At 42.6% G+C, this 18853-nt stretch overlaps 1 protein-coding gene across 4 annotated transcripts in view; it reads right to left on the bottom strand.

Moving 5' to 3' along the window:
- The window catches only part of KMT5B (lysine methyltransferase 5B), a 30278-nt gene extending 17303 nt beyond the window's left edge, over positions 1-12975 (bottom strand). For 2 of the 4 annotated variants that reach the window (XM_030481812.2, XM_030481814.2), the window contains exons 1-3: positions 12428-12630; positions 5227-5469; positions 4074-4221 (exon numbers count right to left, since the gene is read on the bottom strand). In XM_030481812.2, coding sequence (XP_030337672.1) covers positions 4074-4221; positions 5227-5386 — 308 coding nt within the window. In that variant the 5' untranslated portion in view covers positions 5387-5469; positions 12428-12630. Of the gene's footprint in view, positions 1-4073; positions 4222-5226; positions 5473-12427 lie in introns of those variants that run through there. The other 2 variants (XM_030481813.2, XM_030481815.2) reach the window with 2 other exon arrangements.
- Between the last annotated feature and the right edge of the window lie 5878 nt (positions 12976-18853).

Below are 18853 nucleotides of genomic sequence, written 5' to 3'. Positions count from 1 at the left end.
GTGGGGGTGTGGTGCTGGTTGTGATATTTTTGTTTGCTTATTTTTAAATCCAAAACATTCAGCAGCAGTGAAACAGTTAGTTACAATGTAATCACTGTGTGTGATAATACGCAGTAAAGAAAGACAACCAGGAGCAAGCTGAAGGATGTTACTGAATTAAGTTATCAGCAAAAATAAAAATAGGAAAAAAAGAAAAGCAGATTTTAGACAGAAGTCAAACAAAGTGATTTTGGAAAGTGCACAGATACATTCTTCAGACCTCAGTAAGAGCTTCATTTTGAAATAGGGTGTCACTACTTAAGAGCTGTGTACCTCTAATCCAGTACCTCCACAGCACCATGTCAATGAAGTTGAACCGTACAGTCATGTAACTTTATTTAGCAGAAGCCACATAACTCGTTGTACCTCCAAACCCTGTTCAAGATAAATACTGAGCCCTTTTATTACTGTATTGAAATGAGCTAAGACGCGCAGAAACGTTTCAGCACAGACCCACAAATGCAAGTGATATGGAACTGCTTTGCCTTTTTTGTCCTTATTGCTCAGTGGTGACTCTAAGGGACAAAGAGTGATGTACATGTCAAGTTCAGGAACAACTGATTGTTCCTGAACCAAACCCAGCAATTGCTCTTGGTGCCATGTTGAGAGTAAGCAGCTTCCTATACATCATCCCCAAACTCTTCATACTTAGTCCTTTAGTCTCATCAGACAAAACCACCTGCACCACACACCAAACTTAAATCCTAAAGCAGACTACAAAGCATGTGACATCCTACATCACTTTGAAAGACACTGGAACTGCTCTCAGTATTTCCCAGCATGACGCTGGTGCTTTAGGGAACCAGGAAAGGATAGTGACTGGTAACTGCATCTGTATGATCATGACTCTGGCTTAAGTTTTAAATACTAACATATTTGTATGCAAGATAGTGCAGAATGGATTAGCCATTAAGGCATGCAACTTCAAGATTCAGCACTCAGCCTAGGGAAAAGCATCTGAGAATAAAAGATGGTAAGATAAGCAAGAATTCACTTTGCTTTTACAAGTGTCAGCTTTAATCCCTTGTGTTAGACAACCTTCAACCCAGAAAGTAATAGCTTGCAAAATCAGTTTTGTTTTTACAAAAAAGACAGGCATAGCAAGACTAAGTAAATCTTCGGGCCAGGACAGTCTCTGTCACACACACAAAAATACCACAAACAAACAAAACCCAAACAAGCAAACAAATAAAAACCCCAAAGAAGTGCGATACAACAGGATTTGTACAAGAAGGAACAAAACCTTTTAGAACAGCTGTACTTGACAAGATTATACTTACTAATATATGAAGTTTTGTGTTAACTGCTAACCTGCTATCTTGTTGAGATAAGAGCTACCAATTTGATGAAAGAATGACAACAGTGACTCTAAAGAGGGCCAGAAGTTTTGAAAACAATCCGCTTTCCCTTGGAAATACAAGAGGACTCTAAGTTACTTTTGGGCAAAGCCATTGAAGACATTTCCAGAGCTACATGTTATGCTGTCCATCAAATCCCTGAGTGACAAGAAAGTATTTCAGAGGAACAATGGACAAACTTATCGGGGGATCTCATTGTAATCTTTTGAGAACTAGTTTTCAGGTGGTTCAGACATTACTGATTTGACAGTTTACAGAGCTAATAGCCCAACTCCCAAGATGAAGGGCATTCAGGAATTATGGCCCATGGAAAAAAATAACAATCGTATTCTTGTCACCACTCTACCATAAAATCACTTATGGAAAACAAAGACCTTCCAACAATAATCTATATATTTTACTCAAAACTTAGATTCCCCCCGCCCCTTATCAATATACTCTGGCCAAAACAAGAAGTCTTTACAAACTCTTTGACTGCAATGAAGTACAGAAAGTCCTTATATAGGAGATGGTATTTTTGTATTACTAAGTAACTTGGTTTCCAGAGGTAAGGTCAAGTGCAATGTCAGTAAGTGGCCATCAACTTACCCTGGGTTGCTAGTTGCAAAAATACAAACAGCAAAGCAGAATAGTGGCAGCCACATAGTCCACAGTACATCTTCAAACAAATCACAACAAGGGAACAGGAAATATTTGCTTGCCATCATAAATGGCTGTTTTATTTTAAGCACACCTCAATATACAAACTATGCAACTAACATGACTTTATCACACTGAAGGAGAAGATGCCCAAACAAACTGTAAATTTCTACTACAATCATGTATTTGATACTAGCTCTGATATTTTGAAAACAGTCTCGACTTTTCATATTTGCTTTTCCCCCCACCCTCCGTCCAAGCCATGCAAGAACAATACATCTCAAGAGCTCTAGAAAGACTATAGCTTACTGTAGGAAGATGATCTAAGCATCACAGCTACAGTAACAAGCAGATGTCACCACTGTACCAAAAAGATGAACAAGAACTATGCTGATGCCTTTACTTTAATTCATAGCAACAACAGAAACTCTCTCAATAGGACATTATGAAAGAGGCAAGAAGATGTGTTTCTGGTGGAAGTCATAAGCCTCACCTAAGCATTTCCTATAGCACTCCAAGATTATTAACTACTGTCCTTGAAGGCTGCCTGTAACTGTTCTCCAAGTCTGAGAAAGGAAGAAATACATGATGACAGCCTTTGTCTAGTCTTTTGATTCAAATTAGTAATTAAAAAAGTATTTTACGTGTTGAAAACATATCAGCAGAAAACATTTCTGAAAATAGCTTCTCCAGCTATTAAACAATGAATACATCATTTCCTTAGCAAAAAGAGTTAAGAATTAACTACCTATGTAGTCAAGAATTAACCACCTGTAGACTACCACTCATGCAACAAAACAAAGGAGTCTTTTGAGTGTATATATTTATTTCGATTAACTGCTGGAAATACAAAGAGTGAACCCAATTGTAAGACTATCTACCTAGACCCTGTTGGGCACAATGTGCTATTGTAACCAACAGCACAGAGGGAACAGAAAGAACTCAAGCATTCCTCTTGCAGAGGAAGAAGACAAATTTCTTTGGAATAAGGCTTTACAGTTATTAGGACTGCACTGCTGCAATTTCATGTGCAACTCATGCTGTCAGGTAATACCAGCAACCATTTATGTTATGTGACAACAGATTAATCTAGCAGTCATTTCTGAATCAATCAGCTTGTTACATACATAAAAAAATCTATTTAACTGATACTCTGGTTATCTGACCATGCTGCACAGGTAAGCTGCTGTTCTTTAAAAATAGCCATAGCAACAGTTTGAAGGACCGAGCAGCCTGTTTTCCATGATGTGCTGCCTGGAAACTTTAGCTCTTTTTATTGTACAATAATAAGCACACGATTACTGTCCTTAGAAACTTATCACTTCTATGTAACTTCGCCATTAAGCTAGCAATGCAGATCTTGTATGTAAACAAAACCATAATAGAGATCTCTAGAATATACTTATAATATGTGGTATGCCGGTAAAACAGAAATGCAGCAACTAACCCCTAAGACCGCACTGACTTTAGACCAGAAGTACTCAGACAGGCGCGTACAGTGCAAAACTGTGTGCAACTCTGGTAAGCAAGTTCCCAGTGTGCAAATTAATTCATCTTATACAGGCATTTCCAAGTAGCAAGAACTTCAGCAAGAACTGAGCACTTGATGTTCAGGAACTATATCTTTCTTGTGATATCATGAGAGTAAGGGGGGAGGGAGAAATGCACCCAGGCAGATGAAATAAACAGAAAACTCCCCAAACACTAACTTCTGTCTTTGAAACAATTCAAATGACTAATGGTGTAAAACTTCTGATTAGTTAACCATTTCAGCTAGGAAACAGTGTCTATTAACAACCTATTCTACACCATAGATATACATAGGCTAATAGAAAGATCTATGATAGTGTTACAAATGAACACTGCTACAGAGCTCCAAGATCCAGTCTCACATGCAACACAATTTTAAAGGCAGAAGCTACTCACAAATTGCCATTTTTTCAGACCCTCAGAAACATGCAAGAAATTCCATAGTTTTGCTCTGATTACACCAACAAAGATGATCAATTCTTTTCTAGAAAAATAAAGACAAGTTACCTAGTATTCATTTTGTGTGTCTGAAAACCTAAATAGGGATCAAGAACCAAACTAGTTGCTAGGTCATCGTTTTCACACAGCTCCTTGGCAGACATTCCAGAGGAAGGCACATAACGACTTTGACCCTCAAATCCTGAAGCACCGCTACCTGCAAACAAGAGAACTTAAATTAGGTATCATTTAAAGAACGTTATAAAGCCCAGCTACTCTCAGGGACAGACAGCCACAGGTTGGAGACAAAAAATATAGAACAATTAAGGAAGATGACAAAATATCTGAAGACACAGAAGCACAGTTAATTTTTCACTCTTGCTTTTGTTCATTTATGTAGCAGCCAGTGGAGAAAGTACTTAACATATTTTATGGGTGTCTTTAATTGCTTTCCTTCTCTTTTCCCCTCCCCAACTACAAGCATCTTTCCAGACCACATAGTTCAGCCACGCCTGCCTCTAAACTGACCTACAAATGTGATCAAGTCATGAAAATTTGAAAAATTATTTCCTCGAAATCTGAACAAAGGACTTACTCCGAATTTGTAATCAGTCCTTCATCCCAGACCAACCGCAAAAATAAAAATCTATGTTCCTTAAAACCATTTCATAATGACTACTGATATATGTGACTTCATTCAAAACAGGGTTTACTTCTACCTGTGCATTCATTAAAAGATGGCTTAGTAATTCAATTTATGTTATTGTAATCCTAGAATGTTTTGGGTTGGAACGGACCTTAAAGCTCATCCAGTTCCAACCCCCCTGCCATGGGCAGGGACACCTTCCACTAGACCAGGCTGCTCCAAGCCCCGTCCAACCTGGCCTTGAACACTGCCAGGGATAGGGCAGCCACAGCTTCTCTGCACAACCTCCAATCACACTTGTTCTCATCTAGTGCCAATCATGTATTCTATACTTACACCAAATTGATGTACAAATTGATGTACATCTACTTATTCTCGCTTAACTTTTAAACTGAAGAGATCTGCATTTCTGAAGCAAGTTAACACACCCAACAGATACAAACATAATTAATACTTCTGATGATAGCTACATACTGAATGCAGACCTCCTTCATGAATTAAGACAAGACAGAAGCTTGACTTGCAAATTGATAGATGAATCACATACAGCACTAAGCTGCATAAATATGCACGTACATCTGCCTGATCTTCTCTCAACTCCATTTTTGCCCGTCTTCGGATTCTCCTTTCCTGCATGCTGCAATTTGGTCTGATTCTGCGCATGGTCATTAGACGACCTGTTTCCACTTCTCCTGCCATTCACCACCATGTTCTTGGATTCTCCCAGCCACTTCATTCCCACAGACAATCTGACTCAGTTGCATTTAGTCACTTTTCAAAAGGCTCGGAGAAGTGGATGAATAATTTCAGTTCCAATTCCTACTGGAAGCAAAACATAAACATGATTAGAACTTACTGGGAAATTGTTTCCAAGACACAGATTAAAATAAAATAAAATAAAAAATATATATATAAAAAAAGAAATAGGGGATTAGGAGGGGAGAAGGGAGATGGTGATCTGCATTGGCATTAGGAAGAAAGAAAAGCAGTTCAATAGCACTAGTGCAGTCAACTGTTGCAAATGCAGATATCCACAGGTGAAGTATTGTCCTACAACTTACAACCACACCTGGAAGCAAAGACAAGATTCTAAAGCTGAAAAATGGCTAATGACAACTCAATTTTACGAGCAGGACTATACACACATGTATTATACAGGCATACATATACATGGATAAATACACACTCAGCTATGTGACACCAAAAAAATTAGTATTTTCAAATACACACCCAATTATTTTTCCTAATAAATGTCTAACCTGTTTGGAACTCTACAGCAAAGAATGACACTATACAAACATCTTCTGAGAACTAAAGACAAACACGGTTAAAAAAGAACCTCAAACACACACAAGGTTTAAACGCCTACTTTATTGGACCAACAAGCTTTAATATAGCTCTTTAACAGAGCTGGAAGCAAACAGTTTGACTACCACAATGCAGCTGCTCTGCATACTGACAAAATTCTTTAGGAAGTTACCAGATACAGCCTTCAAAAAACAAACCAGAGACTTAAAATTTGCTAAGGAAAGCCTATTCACTGCACTTAGCTGTACACAGAACCAGACGTTTTTACATAGTACCTCAAAAAAACCCCCATGGAAGTCTCACACCTAAACCTGTACTATACAACACTAGGCTCTTTTTAATACATAGAGCTTAACATACATTCAAAAAGAACAAACAGAATCAAAACCCAACATCCCCCCCAAAAGACCCACCAAAACAACAACCAAACAAATCAAAGCCCCAAAATTTTCTTGTTAAGCATTCCACCTGAACTTCTTTCAGAAGACAGCTACGCTTTGAAGATCTGCCATTATCACATAAACACTTAATGACAAACTCACTCTTAAGCTTCCCTCTTTTTGCTTCTCAATCAATACATTTTACAGCTCTATATGCTCTAATTAAACCCTGTTTCCCATTTTTCTAACAGTGGTAAAAGAACATTAAATCAGAAACTATATTAAAGACTTCCACTAAATTCAGTCTTGGTCTCTTTGCAAACCAGAACTGAGCTATTCTCTGTGGTGTGCTACTGCTCAAGAGCAGTACAGGTAAATGAAGTTTACCATGAAGTCCAACTGTACATGTACATAATAATTTGGAAGAAAAGAAATTTCAATACAGTGGTGTTTCTGACAACTAACAGGTACACTTCCAGCTGGAAAAAGGTGTACTCTGCACAAAGAAGGAAGTGATCTTTTGTACGTCCAGTTTGGGGAGGGTGAGCACTACCTTTGCTTGCAAACTTCTGCCTAGCAAATACACTAATGACAAGGAAAGTACAACAGCAATGTGGCCACAGAAGAATACTCCACCATACTAACCACAAGGACATGTTTCCCATAAACATCCTTGCTTTTGCTGCAAAATATAATGATATAGACAATACCAGAAGTTCTCCCCAAACAAAATCAAAAGGCATTTAGTGAACCCTAGCAAACATTCTTGGGAAAAATCGTTATTTCTTTGAGCCTGGCAGCCTAATGAGCAAGGAAACCTTTGTCTCCATCTACTGCTGCCTTTAATTTTCTAGTACCAGCCAAATACCAAACCTGAAAACTGCAAGTGTGCTTCTCCAGCCTCTGTTCCTTCTCCCGATACAAAACACTGCTTTCAAGAGATGGCATGAAAAGCCAGAACCACACAACAGGATTCCTTTCCCAGTGAATATCCCAGCTCCTAATGCTAACAGATAACCTAGAAGAGAGCAAGAGATGCGCCACTCATCACCACCATGTGAGCTTTAATATATCTTCAGATGTGATTTACTCTCAATACTTTCTACATCAGACTTGTGCACTCAAGTCCTTTAGGAATGGAGGGAGAAAAGGAAGAGATAAAACACCATCCTCCTACTCATGGCGGGGGGGGGGAGGAGGGAGAAGAAGAGGAATATTCTTATATCTCCACATACTTAGAAATTCCTGCTAGGGGCTCTGCCATCAAATAATATAACAACATACATGGATCATTTATGACTTCAGGTTTATCCTATTAAGTTTACTTGCACAATTACAGCTTGCAAGGCACTTTTTATTTCAATGTAAATGTCCACACTGTTCTTTTAACCCTTTATTAATTATGCCATTAATCTTTATAATTATACTGCCCTTTATAATTCCATTATGGTAGTTTTATTGGCACATTTCCTCAAATGTCAAACTATAGCTCAATCACATTCGGCACTTCTCATTGAGGAAGTCAGCGTTTCATCGCAATGGTGCTCTCAAACGTAAAAACTCAAGTTTCATTTACCTGGTTCTAAATTTATTAAACCTATTAACACACTTTGAGCATTACCTGCATTTCAGTAACATTCAGAAGCACCAACCAACAACTGAAGCACAAATACGATTAATGCTGTTCATGGCATAGGATGCTCACAAAGTCAGATTTATCCAGAAGCATTTACCAGACTGATTAAACAGTACCATTCAGATTTGTATCACATACGAAAAGCCTTAGACGGTTTATACTGGAAAGTGCAGTGAATTCCTATGGGTTTGAGTAGAGAAATTCTATGGCTGTTAAAAATGAATCTCAAAAGCTGTCTAAGGCTCCCAGGTTTTAGGCTGTCATCTGTGAAATCTATCAATTCAGGAGAGAAGCTGCATAAAACCCAAAACCATAGAACCCTAAACCATACAAACACACACACCAGCAACCATAAGAAATTCAAGCATCATTTTAGTTTTCCATAACACAGTTTTTTTGCATATAAATATTTACTACTTATAGTAAATAAGGCACAGAGACAGCATCTAAACAGAGGCAGTGGATTTTGTTCATCCCTCTCCAGGACAAAGACCCCAGGATCAGGAGGTTTCCTAACAGGCAGGGTCATCCTCACTTTTCTCATGGTCTTCAGTACACAGGCAGTCAAAGGACCTCCTTCTAGATCATGTTTTTCTTGGGGGTCTGTGTTTTGTTTGTTTGGGCTTTTTTTGGGGGGTGGAGGAATGTTGGTTGGTTTTGGTTTTTTTTAAGAACTCAAACACCTAGATCAGTTTTGGTTTGGTTTGTTTCTGGCTGAGCTGTTGCAAAAAAGTCTTCCTCAACAAGACAGTGGCCTAAAGCAAGTATAGGACATAAAAACAAAGAGACCTAATGACCACAGCCTCAGCTTTTCTGGACAAATCAATGATAACAAGAGAAAAGGTATGTATTTCATTACTATAGCTATAAAAAAAGCAGATGATCTTTGAATTTGGGACATAGAGAAAAACTATGCAACTAATTTGTCTATAGGGTCACCAGGCTATAGACGATTTCACTACAACACTCCATCTGGGTAACAAAAAACCCCACACTCACTACTAAAAAGTGTTCAAGTTTCTAAGAACACCAAAGACTGCAAAATCAAAGCTGAAAACTCACACAGCTTTAAGGAGTTATTCAAAACAGCCTCAAATCTTATTTTGGTTACTGTTTTTGACAGCTCAGACAAGTGCCATTAAGCCACAATGGAAAGGGAGGTGCAGAATGCTTCTGGCTCACAAAGGGTGTGAAGCCAATCAATGGTCAGCATCACTTTAAGCAGGAACCTAATGTTATACATTACACTACACATTATTATTGATGATACCAAATCACAGCAAAATCAGGCATGGAACAGAGAGAGATCTTTGCAACCACAGAAGGTGACAAAAAAGGAAGGTACTGTGGAGTTCACTTTCTCATAATCTCTGTAGTCAAAATTGTATCTTAAAGAAAGGTCAGGTGGTCCCACAGGACTTTAGCGATTCTAGAGTTGAGGCTGCAATTCCTCAACAGGATAAAGCTTACCTAGCAAGGGCCACTTCAGTCCCATCCCTGCAGATACTTATTTTAGCCATCTGATTTCACAGCCACTTTCGACTTTCTCTGCCCCTGGGATGAACTGTTTGAGTAAATTATATCACCAGGAGAAGAAAAAAATAATTTTTGTGTGGTGTTGTGGGTTTTTTGTTTGTTTGTTTTGTGTTTTGTTGTTGTTGTTGTTTTGGGGTTTTTTTGTTTTGTTTTTTCCTTTCAGTTAGTTCTCAGAATAAGCTCAGTGCAGAACTCGACATAGATTAACAGTAGCACCTGGGAGGCTGTAAGACTGTGCCAAAACTGACTCAGGTCAGTCCATACTGTCACAGAACTGCATCCCCAGGATGCAGATTTGTAAGAGCACACATCGATCCAAAACTGACTCAAACCCAGGCTTCAATCCCCCACCAATAGCTCAGTCTGCACATTCCCACTTTATCTTGTGCCAGGTGTTTTGCAGCCATGTGACTTTTGTCTGTCAATTTGGATACCAGTCCCAGTACAGTGCAGGCACAGAAACAATGGCATACCAGTACAAATGAGTGGCAGAGGGAATGCACACACAAAAGTCCTTCAGTAGCTCCTTATCCTCCTCTCTCCCCACTCCTCCTTCCTCCACCAGGTGCCCTCTCAGGATGAAGCTGAATAACTGGCTGAGCAAAGCATCCTAAAAGGTGTATGATCCCCCCAACTCACTGCAGCAACTTGAGTGTTCAGCAGACTTTCACAGAGACAAGCCAAAACCTCACTGCTTCCAGGACAGGGAGCACCTCCTTCCTCACCCTTGCCAATTCACACAAACATTTCCACCAATTCTGAAGCTCAGTGGACCTCTCCATAACTCAGTTTAACCTCACGAACAGGGAGGAGAGCAGGTAACCTTCTGTTCGTGAAATGTGCTGAGCAGGTTTAGCAAAGCCTCCACTGGGCACTAGAGCAAGCAGGGATGCAGTACTTGAGGAGCAGCAGCAGGACCACTGAAAGGGGAACAAAAAGTCTCAGCTGTTTTAACAGTTTAGCCATGTGACTTACCCCGATACAGCTGAACCTACCATTTCAGGGCAGCCCCACCACAGCTTGCAAAAACAGCACTACAGTTAAGTCTTTAAACAAGAATAACACCAAAAGCAACCTTGCTGCCCCCTTGCCTGCTCAGGCTCACTTCAAAGTCATCCTCCCTCTCTTCCAGCACAGTAACTGCAGAGCCGAGCAGTGACCACATTAGGGGAGCTACCAGAAAAGTCTGAATCTTGCTGGCTTGAACTGTGGTATAAGGGGCGGGGGGGGGGGGGGGGGGGGGGGGGGCGCGGAACGACACACAAGGTCAGGGAAGCGGCCAGGAGCACTTAAGCTGGGACTGTCCCAAATGCTGTGCATTCTCAAACCACAACTCTGGATCTACTGTTTAGCACAGAAACATTACTTACTAGGTTAATTTGAGCAGCCGCCTGTTGTATTACAGCACAATGCTGTTTAAAGTGAAAAGAATTCTGGGAATTGTAGTCCTGCAATAGGGTGGCACTAACAGAGCAAAAGAAGTGTTCAAGAGCCCTGTTCAGTCATGTTACTGAATATGCAAAGATACATCACTCCGCTTACTCATTTAATATGCAATGCACTACATAACTACCTTAAGTCTTATATTCCAGCTTATGAACTCAAATGGGTAAAAAGCAGAGACGTTTGTATGTGTCTATCTGGCTCTAATAACAAGATACCATGGTAAATAAACAAACAATAAAATCCCCTTTTTCAATCAAGTCAGTTTTTATTTCTTCACACAGCGTTACCTGCAGTGAAGAAAGCTTAAAAAATTCAAGACAGGAGAGTATTTTTAATGAAAACAGAAGAGAGTGCATCCATAGCTATAGTGACCAGATGACGGAAATAGGACATGACTCTCTGTCATTTACTTTATAATACATCTTAACCTCATTGATTAAAACCTCCCACTATGTATTTACAGTTACACTACTAAGCATTCTGATCAGTCTGCCATCTCGTATGTGTCACCCTGGGCCGAATCCAACCCACCAGAAAACTACAGCAAGTTACAGACTTAAGAGTGTCATACTGCCTGTGGCACAACTCAATAAAACACCACGGACTTTCTCTCTTACCCTCTACCTTTACTTTTTCAGAGAGTAACGTGTTGAATATAATTTGACTCTAAAGTTTCAGACACAGATGCTGGACGAAGATATGCTTTACCCCTTCTTTAAAAGCATATATTCCCCAACAGGAAATCACAAAAAAAAACAAAAACAAAGGCAAGACGTCAGGCGTTTCGATTTAATTGCCGCAAGCTTTGAGCCCGACATGGTCACTCAAAACAGACCTCAATAAAAACAAAGCAGCACAAACACGGGTTAAACCTCCTATCGCGGCTCAGAGGAGAGGAAACACATTAACCCTTTAACACCACAAGTGCCACGAGCTGGTAAGTAACTAACAGCTCCCTCCCTAGGTCCCTCACACGCCTCCCCGGGCTTAAACTACTCGCACATCACACAGCGACGACCCGAAGGGGAAGCGGAAAGGGAAGGGGAAGCGGAAGGGGAGCGGGGCCGGGCAGGGCCGGGCGCCGCCGCCTCCAGCGCCGTGCTGCCCCCTAGGGCTCGCCTCCCGCCGGCACCGCCATCACACCCCAGCCCCGCCGCACTCCCCACCTGCCCCGGCCCCCGGGCGCGGCGGCACCGCCCGCAGACGCCTCTCTCCCCGAGCCCCCTCTTCCACCGCCGCCCCGCAGCGCGGCCTCCGCCTGTCAGCGCGGCCCCCGCCCTGCCCGAGGCGGCGGGTCAGGACAGCGGGCACGGCTCCTCAACACACACACACACACCCGCCTTCCCGCCGGCAGCTGAGGGGCACAGCCCCCGGGACCCCGCCTCAGCGCCCGCAGACGGGTTGCCCCCGGCCTCCCACCCGCGGGAGTCCCGACACCCCATGTCCCCCCCTCAAAGACACACACACTCACCTCCCGGCTGCCCTCCGCGCTGGGTCCCTCGCCGCCGCCGGCGCTGCCACAGCCGCCACCGGGGGAAAATGAATCATCAAAGGGAAGGGAGCGAGAGGGGAAAAAGGGGGAGGAAGGTAGGGGGAGAAGCGACGACTTGAGCGAGGGAGGGACGGAGATGGGGGAGAAAACTAAGGAAGGGGGAAAAAAAGCAGCGGTAGTGATAAAAAATAATTCCAAGTGGGGGGAGGAAAAAAAATGGCGGATTAAAATCCAAGATGGCGGCGCCGAGGGGCGAGCGGTGCAGGGGGGAGGCGACGGAGAGAGCCGCCTCGAGATCCCTCCGCCGAGCCCCGCGAGAAAGAGTCCCCCGGGCTCCCTCGCAGAGACCCCGCGGGGCGGCGGCGAAGACCAGCCACTGTCGTCGCCTCTTCCTCCTCCTTTTCCTTCTTCTCTGCGGGGAGCCCTCTTTCCGCCGGCCTGCGGAGCCAGGCGGGCCGGTGCGCCGGTCACCGCACTCCGAAGTTTCTTCTTCTCCCTGCGAAGCCCACGACCTCCTCGCCCCGTCCGAAGAGACGCCGCCTGCCCCTGCGCTGCCGGCGGCGGAGGAACACCGCCAAGAGGCGCTGCTTTACGCCCGCCGCGGAAGGATACACCACTCGAAAGGAAACACTGTCGGAGGCGGCCGCCGCCGCCGCCGCCGCCTCCCCTCTCCCCCGCAACCTGCGCCGCTCCCTGCCTCCTCCCCCCGCGGCCGCTTCACACTGGTCGGCACAGCAGCGGCAGGCCGCCAGCCCGCGAGCCCCTGCGCCTCGCCCGCCAAGGAGGGGTGACGCTGCGCCGCATCCCTCATGACCGCTCAGCGCAGCGCTGCGCCGCGGCGGAGGGATTTGGCTTAGAGAAAACAAGGCCCGGGCCACCCCGCGGCTCGGTCCGACCGGCCGTGTGTGTATGTGTGTGTGTATGTGTGTGTGTGCGCGGCGGTGAAGTAGTTCCGGTCGCCTCACGCGGGGGAGGGATCCCTCCGCCCGGAGCTGCCCTTTAAATCGGAGGGACTCCCCGCCGCGGTCGGGTTGATATTTATCTTTTTTAGCGGTCGTGGCTGTAGGTGCACCTTGTCCCCGGGATCTGTGAGACGACAGTTCGCCCAGCCCCGCCTCAGGGAGCACGGGCCACGCTTTCAGCGCCTCAGGGAGGTCCCGGCACCTGCTCCCCCCGCCGCCGCCTGGCAGAGGCATTTAAAAATGGCCCCTGCGGCTTGGAGGGGCCGGGCCGCTCGCCCGGCGGTTCCCCAGCGCCCCGGCAGCGTCCCCTCACAACGCGTGTTCGCGGCCGGGCGAGGTGCGAACGCCCCGCAGGAGGAGGAGGAGGAGGAAGGACGCTGCCCGGCACCCGCCTCAGCATAGCCCCCGTCAAACAAAAGGTGTCTGCGCCCGTGCCGGTGCTGATGGAGAGGGCGAGAAGCGAGGCGGGGAGTGGCCAATGTGGTCCCGCCCATGGGCAGGAACGGGCTGGGTTAAATGCATCTGGGAAAAAAACTAGATAATACAACCTTCGAGGGTCCCTTCCAGCCCAAACCATTCTATGATTCTAATAACTACTGAACGTTTTTATGTTTGCAGGTGTTGGGAAACTCAAACGTTTTTCAGCCCAAAGTTAGGTTTTAATTATATACTTAGTATTTCGTATTGCCCTTTATGCTTCATGTTAGCGAGATACGCTGGTTACAGGATGGAGTGTTCTCTAATAGAAGTTTTATTTTTTTTTTTCAAATTTATTAGAAGCTTTTAGGATTTAAATTGACAGATTTAGGTTAAGTATTAGGAAGCTCTTCACTGTGAGGGTGGTGAGGCGCTGGCACAGGTTGCCCAGAGAAGCTGTGGCTGCCCCATCCCTGGCAGTGTTCAAAGCAGGGTCGGATGGGGCTCTGAGCAACCTGGTCTAGTGTGAGGTGTCCCTGCCCATGGCAGGGGGTTGGAACTGGATGATCTTTAAGGTCCCTTCCAACCTGAACCATTCTATGATTCTATGAATTTGCCACATAACATCTTTCCTCATAACAGCTACTCCCTAGGAATACCAAATCCTTGGGTTTATTCATAGTAGGATGCTAAAGGTTTTCTAATAAACTATAATTTTGCATGGAACTGGCTTTAATTTTGCTTTAATTATACAAGTGAAACAATATCTGGAAATGGCATCTGCCCCAACAAACCAAATTGCTAGCTAAATTGATTTCACTATAATCTGATAACAAGAAATTGCCTCTGAAGCTGAGATTTTGCATGCCCCGTTGCTAAACCAGATTAATGCAGACTTTTACAGTTAAATTATAAACCTCTGAAAGATTTACTTCAAACCAGAATGGACTATTAATAGCATTGCAAGCAGTGACACTGTGATAATATTAGTAACAGCGTTTGTATATTGTTTTCTAGATGCACCAGGTTGCTCTGTGTATTTATGGGAATGTCTACAGTTGTCTCAGAAGTTTAGATGTTGCTAGACTGGAACATGCTGGCTTTAGTCCTGATGGCAACCAGAGTTTTCCATAGCTACAGCAACAGGTCGTGAGTTCTTAACGTGGTTGAAGCAGTGGGTGCAAAAAAGCCTAGTTACATCCCCACCATTGACTCCAGCAGGTGATCTGCTGACAAAGCCCTGGCTACATCTGAAAGGATGATAATTTTTTCTTCAGAATACATTCATCTAAAACTTGCTTCCTCTGTTATTCTGGTAACAGTTATAAAAGTTAAAGAATAAGCACTATTTCCAGTTTGATTACAGTTGGGTGTGTTATTTCTTCCACATCATAGCATTATATATATTATAATATATGTATATATTAAAAAAAAAATACTGTCTTTGAAAATATGAAAGTTGGGTGGTCAAACCATGGACGAATCATGATGGGATGCTCCAGGAATAAATTACTATGTTAGACAAATTTGAGTGCTTGTCTGGAAACCAGCAGATATGTGGTGATTATCTCCAACTAAATATAATTTCAGAAATTTATTGTGTTTTCTATTGTGAAGGACCCAGAGATAATTTCAACATTGGTTTATCTTCCTAAATTAATACTAACGTATCGGGCTTAACCCTCACCAGAACATGAAAAGTCTCAGTTAATAAGCATTTTTTTTTTTGTAATTTCTAATTAGCTACCAAGAGTGAAAACAATGGAATTATTTTTTAAAGGCATAAAAATTTAATTCAGGTACATGTTACTCAATATATCTATGGTGACTTTGTGACTTCTACTTGAGAGGTTTTTTCACCATAAGACGAAAAGCTTTTAAGCGTATGCCAGGCAATGGATGAGTTTCTTTTAGTGAGCATTGGCGAGAGTTGGTAGTCTCTAATTCCCAAGGTAGCATTTCTAAATTGCTACAGTTATAATAATTTGCTTTTTGCTGATTTTGTAGACATTCCCACTTTGGGAATATTAACTTCTACATTTTCAACATCCCATATATGCTATAGCAGTACAGTCCTAATATTGCAAACATTTTCGGCCATCCAGTTTTCACTGAAAAAATGTAATTATTAAAATACCTATGTGGTGAGTGGTTTTGTAAAAGCCACATCTTTTAGGAAGCAAAACTTGAACTTTAGACTTGAGTTACGTGTAGAAGCTGCTGCTGCATTGCAATCTCTGGGGCTTTGTCCAGGCTTCAATCCAGGCTTCTGCCCACAGCTGCAGTGTCAGAATCCAACCCTCAGCCCTGAGCCTTCCTGTTCAAAACCATCTCTGCAACAAAACCTTGCCATTGATAGGGAGCCAAATCCAGCTTAAGCTGAAAAAGATACAGCTCTTGCTGAGCAAATGGTGTTTTGTCCCTGTATGCCCATTCTTATTTTATTTGCAAATCTGAATTAAGTACTGTGGCGATGGCTAATTTGGAGGACTACAAACATATAACCACAATTGAAAAGTCCGTCACCAGCTTGACAGTTTTACTCTGCCACGCAGGCATTTTGGGGTGGGTTTTTTTTGCTTACTTTTATTGTGCAGTATCTTTACATAGACCCAGCATAAGCATTTCTGAAATGAACATCTGGGAGTGTTTATGTGTCGATAACAAAGATGAGTTGCATACATGTTGTGGCTCTTTAGCAGGCTAGAAGGCACCTTCATGCTGTGAAAGATTTAAAGCATGCCATATCTTGTGCTACAACTTATGCTGGAATTTTAAACTGGAAATACTGAGCCCAAATCCCCAACATCAGTTCTGTTGATTTTAAGAGCCTAGCAACATCACCCAGTGAAGTAGAAGCATGAGAAAACAGAAAGAAACACAAGGAGGGAGCTGAAGTAAATCGTCAGGTGTAATGAGCTGGATCTTTCATTTACGGTAATGTTTTATCTTCTATTTGCAGCAAGCAGATGCTCTATAGCTGTTATTTTTAGTGTTCGGAAGAAATGATGTTGTGCAAAGGGGTAACGGGTTCCACATTGCAAACAACACTTTTCTCTTGGCATGGGCACACAGAGAATTTGTTTCCTTTGTCCACCGAGCAAGTAAATATCTTCCTGTGACATCTTTGAGAGGATCAATTCCTTCCATCTGTGCAGGAGCATGGCATTAAGCACTAGCCACGGTGCTTCACTAAACTTGCTGTGGGGCGTACCATTGCAGTCAATGTGTAGTCACCTCTGACTGAGGTCACGAGTCAGTTTTCACTAACGATTACAAACCCAAATTTGAACATGGCAAATGAATGTACGTAGGAATAAAGTTAAAGATGTTTTATATCAAAATCTTATTAATTTATCCAAAACATACATATTCTTATTAACAGATGGTCAATAATAGATGATAGATGGCCTCCTCTGTGTAAATTAATGGCTGTAATTCACTAGAGGGGATCTGCTGATGTCGTAAGCTGCCAGAGTGCAGCCTGAGTGATTTATTAACAACTGCAGAAATCCTAGAGTGAATTACATCCTTGTATTCACTTAGGGTCTGCAGATTGTTATTTATACAATACGAAGGTTTGTATTTCTTCGTTATTACAGGGATCTTTTCTGTGGCTCTAATACAGGGGCATGGTACAGGAATGATAAGTACAAAAGCTCAGCTCCCTGCATGCAGTAAGGGCAGATTTTCTCCACCTATGCATATCAACAGCAACCCTTTATTTTAAAAATAAGCTAACCGATGTCTGCAAAGGTTTACGTAAGTCCTCTTGTGGTGGTGTTTGTTTGGGTTTTTTTCCACCATCAAATACAAATAGTGTCAGTATCTTCTGATGCAGGAACCTCAGTCACTTCATGTTGTAGTCACTGCCTCTGTGCACATGGGGCTATGTCCAAACCAAAAAGATAGAAGGGGGTTGGGTGCTGAACAGGACCAAGAGCTATCTCTAATAATAACTGGATTTTTCTGTTTAAAAGGAAGGCAGCAGATCCAGAAGGCTAGAAAAGGCACTGGAAACCAAGAATTCTTTGTGTACAGGGAAGAGACTGTCAGATCTCCTAGCAGAATCCCTGTTCGGGGAGAAAACCTTTCCTTCATGAAATTCCTGCATGCTGAAAGGGAAAATTTTCTCAGTATGGATCCCAGGTTTGTCACGCCCTTCTAACACATGAGCATATACAAGCAAATGAAATAATATTAATTTCCATTTATTTTCCCCTCTCCCCCCAAAAGAAGAGGCAATTAGGATGATATTAAATTCTGTTTCTCAAACAAGGGATACACTTCCAAAAAGTAATGCAGGTTATAGAGGGAAAGGAAAAGGGAGATGAGAATAAATGATGAAGAGTTGTGTGGCAGGAAGGAACAGTCAGAAACCATTTGCAGATAACTCCGCATATTATTTTTGCTAAAGATGCAGAATTTCTTGACAGAATTCAAGCGTTTGGATGCCAGCTAGATGCCAGTGAAACCCTTCCAGCCTTCTCTGTTCTCCAAGGTTAGTTTTGTTTGTTGATAGTTAGATCGCACCAGTCCTTGGGAAAGTGCTGCAGTTATTTTCCTTAGCAAGGAACACACTGCGATGGTACCAAACAAATACAGCTTTACTCCTGCTTTCCTTCACCAATGTCTGTCTGTCTGGGTGACCTGTCTCTACATGAGAGGTATGAAGGTGATATTTGTACAGAAATGAAAGGTTAGAATTTGAAGAAAAACAGGCTTCAGAAATTGCTTACTGCCGTGAGGCAAAGCCCTTTGAAGTCATTATGAGTTTACTAATTTCAGTAAGCCTGTTATTGCACTTACAGTGTCATGGACAAAGCCCAGTCACGTCAGGATCCCACTATGTTAAATATTTCACAAATGCACAGAAAGATGTATCAAGAAACGGAAAAAAATATAGCCATTTTTTCCTCCTTTTTTTTCTTTCTGCTTGCTAGAATGAAATGCTATGCTTTGGATGCTTTCAAAATTTCTTATGGATTAGTATATCCAAAAGCTTGACTTTTCTTGCTTACCTTTA

The sequence above is a fragment of the Strigops habroptila genome, chromosome 4 (genome assembly GCF_004027225.2).
Source record: "Strigops habroptila isolate Jane chromosome 4, bStrHab1.2.pri, whole genome shotgun sequence".
NCBI classification, from domain to species: domain Eukaryota; kingdom Metazoa; phylum Chordata; class Aves; order Psittaciformes; family Psittacidae; genus Strigops; species Strigops habroptila.
This window is presented reverse-complemented; position numbering and strand designations above follow the sequence as displayed.